Consider the following 9,828-nt stretch of genomic DNA (forward strand, 5'->3'; position numbering starts at 1 on the left):
GGTCTCTAACTGGCATTCTCAGGGCCCAGGCAAATAGTGCTGTTGACAGTGGTATGGAAACAGTATTGAAATGTAATTTCCCCCCACGTACTATGTTGGTATCAGTGGACTCCAGGAGCTAAAGTTAGAGGAAAAGAGTACAGCCTAGTAAACAACCTTTATTGAGAATTTGCTATTTAAGCCTCACAACAACCTTCTTAGGTAATTTATAGATACAGGAACTAAGTAAGCCATAGAGAGATTGAGTAACTCAGCAAGAGGCAGAGCCAGGATCCTAGGCAGTCTGTGTCCACAGCCCTCCACACTCGGTGCTGCCATGAATCTAAAATCTTTCATCAAGGAAAATTTCTCAGTGGTGCCATCAAACTTACCATCTCAAAACTTGCCATTTCTATACTGAACATTATAATGCCACAGACACATGTGGTCCACACACACACACACCCCTTTACTGTAGATTGTCAAGAAGAAGGAAGAAAGAAAGGGGCATTCTTCTCACCATTTTAATACCTATTTGTAAAAACACATGACTGTATTTGATCCGTAAGCATTAGGAACCACCTGTATGAGAAAGGCTGGGCCACGTGAATGAGCTGTTCCTAAGATTTTAAGATTGACTGTGACAGTCGTGTAGAATGACTGAGTAGAAAGGTAGATGGAGCTACATGGGGAAAGGAGATTGGTCAAGGCTGTTGTGAAAGGTGATATTGATGAAGACCTATAATCCTGATTGAGGAGAGAAGTATTTGGGCAGAAGGTAGAAGCAGAAGTATTGATTCTAGAGGAGTTTTGAAAGTAAATGAAATGTGAACATAGTTCTGAATCTGGCTAATTGGCATGACAAGTTACAGGAGGCAAAGACATCTTATTTACCTCCATGTGAGAGAAAGAAAAGGGTGAGTGGCATTGAGGTAAGGCAACTAAAACAAGGATTATGGTCACAGTTGGCGGGCAGAAATGAATGGCCTCTGAGGTCTGCAGATAGAGAGTGCTCTAAAATATTAAACTAGCTTGTACTGTCTAGTCAAGGAAAAGTTTCATCTCTCATGAAGTAATATAGACGAAAGATTGCTTGGTTTTTTTGATGCAAGTGAGTTAACAGGTGAGACATATTAACATCTTATGGAATGTATCATAGTCTATCAGCGATGGAATAGCGTCTTTTTTGGATGCTTGATCGGACAGCCCACCTTTCAGCATGTAAATTCCCACTGTAGCATACAAGGCAAGTGGTCAGCCAGCCCTTTCTCAAATGGTGAATAAATCACCTCTTGATAGCTAAGTCACAAAGCTTTTCCCATGGGCTTCTGACTACTGGCCCAGTTCTTTTTTTTTGAGATGGAGTTTCATTCTTGTTGCCCAGGCTGGAATGCAGTGGCATGATCTCAGCTCACTGCAACCTCTGCCTCCCAGGTTTAAGCAATTCTCCTACCTCAGCCTCCCAAGTAGCTGGGATTACAGGCATGCACCATCATGCCCAGCTAATTTTTGTATGTGTAGTAGAGATGGGGTTTCACCATGTTGGTTAGGCTGGTCTCAAACTCCTGACCTCAGGTGATCCACCCGCCTCGGCCTCCCAAAGTGCTGGGATTATAGGTGTGAGTCACTGTACCCAGCCCCCAGTTTTCTTTGGAGCCAAGCAGGTCTGGCCTAGTCTGTCTTCAAATACAGCTCCACTGAAGCTTTCTTCAATGAGCCTTTCATTTGCACTTTCTCTACCCCCTACGAACAATATACAGCACTCCTGAAGGGCTCTCCTTTCAACTTTGAATCTAAGCCTGTTGATGTAGGCATTTTCATTTATAAAGTAGCTGTCATTAAGTGCTGATTATTTTATAATTCAGTTATGAAACCAAATTGAAGCCTGGTTCTTACCCTAAAGTAAATCACAGAGTAACGGAGACTGAGAAGCATTTGCAGAAAACTTGAAGAATCATTTTTTAAAAAGCAAATATAACCTAACCCGTTCAGTGGAAAGGGTAAATGTGGGGGAATTGCTTCATATCTTTATTACTGCTATGGAGGTAAAATGTAAAGCGTGAAATGTGCATGTCTTAAATGTACAATCTGATTATTCTGACATAGGTAAGCATCATGTAATCCACACCTGAATCTAGAGTGTGTCACCCAGAAAATTTCCTTAGGCTCCCTTCTCATTGTTTCCTATCAACTGTTCTGATTTCTATCAGCACAGATTAGTTTTGTCTGCATCATATGGTTCTGTAAGTAATCAAAGTCCTCATCAAAAGTTTCTCACCAAAGGTAACATGGTTCAGAAGAAAGTAACATTTAGAGACTCCACACCAACAAGCCGTGTGCCCTTGGGCAAAATACCAAACTTCTCGGCCTCATATAAAGAATTGGATTAAGTGATCCTCAAGGTCCCTTACAGGTCCGACACTCCACCTACATTTCTAATCTCTATGGGCCCACCATCTACTCGGTACCCTGAGCCAGAAACAAACCTAGATTCACTCCTCCCTGCTCCCCCTCCCCATTCTCCCACATCCAGTTGACCACTGTACAGCATCACATCAGTTCTTCCTCGTAACTTTTTTGGACATGTCTTTTTTGGCCCCTACCTCCTCTCCATTTCTTGCCTGCTGTACTGTAACAGCCATCAAACTACTCTATCTCTTTTGCCTCTGGGCCTCTCTAACCCATTCTGGTCACTGCCCCCAGAGAGTAATCTTTGCTAAAATGAAACATATGGGTCCCTTCTGTCTGAAATCCTTAAGTAGTTCTCCACCATTTAAAATGCTTCTCTGCTACCTACAGAATTGAGTTTAAATTCTGAAGAATGATAACATGAGGGCCTGGAACACATGGCTGCTGCCTGCGTTTAGTGTTCCCATCCCCACTGTGCTTTTCTGCCGAAACATTTGCTCTGCCACTACCCCACCTCATTCCTCTCCTTTACTAACCCCTTATGTGTTCCCATAAGGTCTATTTAGGCCTTTATGCATGCCTGCTTCCCCAGTTATGTTGAGAACATCTTGAGTGTGGTTTAGGACCATGTCTTACTTCACTGTCTATCTCCAGTGTCTAGCAATCTGGCCTGTGACTGCTGAAAACACATAAGTGAAAACACTTAACACCCCCTAAGTTAAATTCAGGATGACAGGATACAGGATCAGGATCTTACTTGGAGTTCAGGTTTATTTATCTATTTATTTAAAGACTGAGTCTCACTATATTGCCCAGGCTGAACCCCTGGGCAATAGTGATTCTCCCACCTCAGCCTCCTGAGTACCTGGGCTACAGGTGTGTGCCCCTGTGGCTCAAGCTGATGTTTTTAAAAATAAAAAAGTATATGGAACTTTTCACGTTTCTCACCACCTAAGCCTGATTTTAAGTTTTTCTTTTCAGTAGCTATCATGGTAACATTGGGTTAAAGGTGAGAAAGTCTACTTTTGTTTGGAGAGATGGGTATATTAACAGGAGGTATCAAAACTGAATTCTGTTGGTGTTTAAGGAGCTAGCCCTGTAATGTTTAATTCCCATCTCAAATTTGAGTTAATGTGCTTAATAGTTTTAGAATGGCAGATTACTGTTTCTGCAAATGAAGATATTTTCTTTCTAAAGATTGTTGTGGTAATTAGCAAGCAGGAAATAAAACTAAAGATGACTGATAAATATTGACCCAGGTGTCCAGGAACACCAGTATCTCTAACCTTTGTTTGTTCATTGTGGTTCACATTGTCCTGATTTTTCAGTTTCTGGTGCTGCCCTGCAGTGTGAATCAGCATTATCACCCAAATTGAGCACTGCTTAATCTATGTTTTTATCTTTTCAAACCCAGGTAAGAACCTTGATGCTATACATGATATCACTGTGGCGTATCCTCACAACATTCCTCAATCAGAGAAGCACCTCCTCCAAGGAGACTTTCCCAGGGAAATCCACTTTCACGTCCACCGGTATCCAATAGACACCCTCCCCACATCCAAGGAGGACCTTCAACTGTGGTGCCACAAACGGTGGGAAGAGAAAGAAGAGAGGCTGCGTTCCTTCTATCAAGGGGAGAAGAATTTTTATTTTACCGGACAGAGTGTCATTCCACCTTGCAAGTCTGAACTCAGGGTCTTTGTGGTCAAATTGCTCTCTATACTATATTGGACCCTGTTCAGCCCTGCAATGTGCCTACTCATATATTTGTACGGTCTTGTTCGGTGGTATTTTATAATCACCATTGTAATCTTTGTGCTGCAAGAGAGAATATTTGGTGGACTGGAGATCATAGAACTTGCATGTTACCGACTTTTACACAAACAGCCACATTTAAATTCAAAGAAAAATGAGTAAGATTATAAGGTTTACCTTGTAAAAACCTAGGGCATATTTTGGAAATGTTCTAAACCTTTGTAAGCTCAGATGCATTTTTGCATGACTATGTCGAATATTTCTTACTGCCATCATTATTTGTTAAAGATATTTTGCACTTAGTTTTGTGGGAAAAATATTGCTACAATTTTTTTTTTTTAATCTCTGAATGTAATTTCGATACTGTGTACATAGCAGGGAGTGATCGGGGTGAAATAACTTGGGCCAGAATATTACTAAACAACCATCAGGCTTTTAGCAGACAAGGAACACACACATTTTTCTTAAAGGCCCAATCCTAACAGACTCCCCATACCAGAGGCAGATCTGGAACTTGTCAACAATGGCCTGGATCACATGCTGTTACCGGACTGCCCAGGTCACCTCACTGAGGTGAGCGCTGTTCCTCCAGGTACTAAGGCAGGTGGTGCCCAGGCTCCCTCCCTTGGCACACTTCTTCCTGCGCCAAACCCATCTCATCCTTAAGATCAGAAAACGGAACCCCCTTGTCGTGAAACTGATCAAGCGTTTTGACAGGAAGCCCTTCATTATTCATAACATCGTGTGCTGACCAAGATGTCAGAAAACCACCTGTGCCCTTTTCTCTCATGGAAGCTAAAACCTGGACTCAGGGAGCAACCACAGGCTCTCCACTTTGAAACTTTAGTTTGAATTTTACAAGATAGGAAGTCATACAGTTTAAGTTCCTTTCTCACACTCAGTATTGCATGCTTAGTGCTGGTTTCCTTACAACATTTTGGCAGGTGTAGCTTTTTTTGTTAAAAATGGTATACATGAAGTCACATACTTTAAAGGAACACTTAGAACATTCTGTTATTCCAGTCTGAAACCGTCTTTTGAAATATTTCTTTACAACCTACCAAAAAAGGAAAGTTGTTTTTTCTACATTTGTGTGGGTATCTAACATCTACCATTAAAACAACAAATGGCTTGCAGACAGGGCGGTAATGGTTTATCCTAAATTATTCAACCCCTTGTAGCCTTGACAAATTTTACCTTGAAACCAAAATGAAAACACAAAAATTAATCCTTTATAATGATAGCAAGTGACCTTTCTTTTTAGTTTTAGCCTTCCTTTTTCAATAGTAATATTTAAACCCCCTTTTGACCAGTTGTTTGCCCAAATATTCTTGTCATTTGGAGTCAGTGGAAAATCCAGCACACCAAGCACCAGTCTCCTTCTGAGGCAAAAGAAAAGTGTTGTTGTCATTTTCACTCTGTTGGAGCTGCACACTTTTTTGTTTTGTTTTGTTTTGTTTTTTGTTTTTTGTTTTTGTCAAGTAAGAGGGATGCTGGTCAGAGCTGCAGAAAATATGAGGCAATTAAAAGTCTTTAGCTGTTAGCAAACCTGTCAGTTTTACTTCTGCACTGAACCAGCCTCAGAAACTACTTACTGCTTTATGTACTCTTTGGGCATGAATGCCTTCTCTTTAATTACATCTCATTTTTGCTTGACAGTGACCTACCCAATAATTGCATCATCCATTGCCATGAAAGGTAAACACATTGTGAACTGAACTTGCCAAGCAGATTCTGTGAGAAAGCACTGGTCGAGGCTGAACACTGTTAGACACATCATTTTTATTGGAAGAGTATTAACTGGTGCCTCTTCTGAAACACACCAACCCATATTCCGCAGCTCCCCCAAAGCTGTTTCTGATCGTGCTGGGAGCAGCTAGTTATTATGCACATCTGCTCCAGACCCAGCTCTTTAACTTCATGGTTTTATGGCTTGTTTTCTTTCTTTTTTTTTTTTTAAAGCACCTTTTTTGGTTGTTTCCCCTTAATAAAAGAGGTTTCTAATTCGTGTTTCTCTAAGATTTCCTTTGGTTGTATTTAGGAACACAAGTAGTTTTATAATCAGGATTGCATTTGTGCTGGGTAAGAGGAGAGCTGTGCTTTCTACCCCAAAGTTGGTAATGGAGCCCGTCTGCCCTTCCTACAAACTTAAGAGGCTCATTGTTCAAGGTGTAACAACATTTCATTGCATGCCCTCTAATGCTTTGAAACCTTTAGAAGGGAAAATCTCGTTTTTTACAATTTTGTTCCTTTTCATCATAGAAAACGTGTTTAAGATGAAATACAAACTTGACCTACCCCAAATTCATAAAGTACATTTAATGCTGTATAGCACTAAAACTTAGGGATATAGACACTGTACTTGCTTTTTAAGAATTAGAGATAGTAACTCCAAAAATAATTGTCCTTTTTCTTTTTTTTTTTGCAATAAGGCTCTTGAAAATTGTCATTATTTGTGTTTTCCTATACATTCATCTGTGTGAAAGTCTTTTTCTTCTTTGATTTAAAAAAATTAAAGAACTATACAATTAATGGTTTAGAACTTAGAACTACTTAGAATACTAAAGTGTCAGGAAGAAATTAATTTAGCTTCAGTAATTGTGACTGGCCTCAGGAATTCTCCCTTCCACACCTGCCCACCTCACCACACCAGAGCCAGAGCAGCTGCTTGTCTGCAGCAGGACAAGTTCCTACGTACGCACTTTCAGTTCTTTCATGGTAAGCTCAATGGACTTTGAATTGTTTACAGTGCTATATGTCCAATTGTTAAATGTACCATTGTGGTTTATTTATGACATGAACCATGCTACTTAAAATATGAACTCACAAGGAAGGGCACTCATTAGGTAACAAGTTCTTATACCAAACTTCCTTGATGAAATAAGCCAAAATAATCCTAAAGTTCATTAGAAGAACTTGATAAAAGATGCAAATAAGTGTTAAAAAAGAGCCTGTAATTTTAGGACTCCTATAAAATCCTTGTTTGTTAATGCTATTAAAACTCAGATTCAAGGGAAATCACAGCTTCCGCTTGAGTCACTTTGAAATTACTTAATTCAACAGCACCATGTTAGAAATCATATATTGGCAGCCAAGACTCTGAACTCTGCAGAAACATTTGTTTCACCCAGACTTCAAACTCTAGCCCTGACTATGATGCCCCTGTGTGCATTTACAATAAAGACTCCAACGGAGGGAGCCTGTTGGTGTTAAATTGTTTACATTTCTTTATACAAATAATGTGCTTTCAGTGCCTTAGTTACAGCTCCCTTTCTTTTTCTTGTTCCAAGGATTCTGTAGTATGTAGTCTGTTTCTTAGGTAAAAGTCTCTCTTTGCTACTGAAAGGGAAATGGTCTCTCAACACTGGTCACTGTAGCACGTAAACACTACTCTAAGGTGGAGAAGTGAGCTTCATGCTGAGGTAGTGGTTGCCTTAGAGCTGTTATTTATGCTGTAGAAAACGAAAATGGTTTTGCTACCTGATAAGCTTCAGATTAGTTATAGCCCTGAAGTTATCCTGTACCTACATTAAATTTTCATTTCAGAAGAGAATCTTGGTTTTGGTAATTCATTTTTTTTTTAAAATCATTATGTGCAAAACACCAAGTTTTTAAAATAACTCACAGAAAGGCCTTAGTTTTCAATGTCTGATGGTGTATTTGAGTTGTGTTATCTGTAATATACATCCCAGAATAAAGGAGTGAATTAAATAGTTTGCATGTGTGTTACGTTCTGTTTTTGCAGGAACGACAAGTAACTGCAGGTGAAGGTGCTACTTCCCCCCGCCCCCCCGCCGCCCCACCCCCCACCCCCGCAATGCCTTGCATTGCAGTGTCTAGTGTTAAAGAAAAAGCTGGCCAGTTAGGTCTCTTTTTTTTTTCCCACAGATGTCAAGAAAAGTGGCCTAATCAAGAAAATAATGTACTACCCCCACAACTGAAAAAGTCCAGGCACCACAATTGAATTCAGGACTCAACGAATGTCATCAGAACTTGCTTTTCCTCCATCTCTTAGCACAGCCTTGCTATTGAGAACAATTTGGTTGTTCCACAAATGTGGGATCTTACATAAATATCAGCATCACCAACTCTTAGCTAAGATAAATGGGACTCTGTGCCTCGCTCCCTGACCTCACGTTGGGGAGTATATAACTATCTTGGACCCAAAGCTGACAAATGTATAAAAATGTGTTTAGCAAACAAACACATGAGAATCCTGGAGTCTCTTGTAATGGGGCCTTCTGCAATGGCCCACTCTGTCTTCTCAAGTGAGCACCTTGTGTGATAGATTCATGTGGAGGGGAGTCCACAGCGTTATTCCCTGGGAAAGGGGAATGCAGGACCAGAAGAGCACAGGCCCGGCCCCAAGAGCACCAGTGCTTGTGGGACTCCTGTCCTCCGTTTAAGCAAAAGGAAGAGGAGGGCTTTGTTTCTCACCATCTACTTACCTTCAGCATTATTCTTTTCACTGATAAATTATAGAAAAGGCTTAAGCAACCCTCTCTGGAGGGTGGATTTCTAGTGAGGGCTTCAAATTCCGGCTAGTACGTCCTGGAATGGACGTAAGATACTAATCCACACATATACAGTGCACTCTTCATACTCAAATATTTTTAAATTACTAAAGAGACAACTTGTGTTGTCCTTGGGTTGATCTGCAGGATCCATGTGGGGTGGCGTGATGCCTGCAGCCACTTCAGCCCTGCATCCTCTCAGGTTCAAGTCCAGTGGGAAAGAACAAGAGAGACTGCTGCCCCTGTGGCTCAACAACAACCCCGTATTGGGTTTCAGTGCCCATTCCTGAACCAATCAATTGCCCAGACACATGATGTGTGTTACAGCCCTGGGTTACTTGCGGAGCCTGTTGAGTAACCTGGACTGCATGGATGGGGGAGGGATGAATTTTAAAACAAAAATTAAACACTTGTTATCAAGAACAGGATAAACTGACACTGGTTGGCCAAATGACCACGAATGTCCACCACAACTAGCAAACTTCCCAACCTCCCAGTGGAGGGAGGCTGGAGCAAATGAATGTGATTTCCTGTGCAGTGAGAGACATCAAGAGGCTGGGCAGCCTTATCCATCCACACCAGGGGATATCTGGGAACCTAAGGGTTCTCCATAGCTGTGTCTGGACAATCTCATCAACAATTAGTCCATCTGAATTATTCAGTCATTGCCTCCACACAGATCAGTATTGAGAGCATTTCCTTATGGGAAGTTTCTTGAAGTGTAAATACTACAGCTCTAACGGCTCTCCCTGTTGGCAGAGGCAGTTCACATTCTCCCAGTGCTGCAGGTTCAGAATCTTGCAGTGTCCCTCCTTCCTTGACACTCAAGCTGTCACTACCAGCCACATCTTCCTCTTCAGGGCCGTCCTTACTTCTGTTCTGCACACCACAACTATTGCATCAGACCTGGGCAGGTCTGGCAACATCCCATCAGTTTCCTGCTCCCACATTCTCCCCACACCAGTCTTGGTGCACTAGACTTGTTCCTTGATCATACTGCGACACCAGTTGTATCATGGAGCAGTGTAACTCAGTGCTTCCTTCCAACTGCTGGACAGTCCAGACTCCTCTGCCTCCCCTGGGTCCTCTAGCCCAGCCTTAACCTTGTTCCCAGGCATTTTCTCCTGCACAAACCTTTTCATACCAGCGCAACTGGTTGCCCAAACCTCCT

General features: G+C 41.5%; 1 protein-coding gene across 12 annotated transcripts in view; it reads left to right on the forward strand.

Moving 5' to 3' along the window:
- Positions 1–7,859, forward strand: part of LCLAT1 (lysocardiolipin acyltransferase 1) — a 215,372-nt gene extending 207,513 nt beyond the window's left edge. For all 12 annotated transcript variants that reach the window (XM_073022899.1, XM_007971048.3, XM_073022894.1 and 9 more), the window contains one exon: positions 3,803–7,859. In XM_073022899.1, the coding sequence (XP_072879000.1) occupies positions 3,803–4,305 (503 nt within the window). In that variant the 3' untranslated portion in view covers positions 4,306–7,859. The remainder of the gene's footprint in view (positions 1–3,802) is intronic.
- Positions 7,860–9,828: the final 1,969 nt, after the last annotated feature.

The sequence above is a fragment of the Chlorocebus sabaeus genome, chromosome 14 (assembly GCF_047675955.1).
Source record: "Chlorocebus sabaeus isolate Y175 chromosome 14, mChlSab1.0.hap1, whole genome shotgun sequence".
Taxonomy (NCBI): domain Eukaryota; kingdom Metazoa; phylum Chordata; class Mammalia; order Primates; family Cercopithecidae; genus Chlorocebus; species Chlorocebus sabaeus.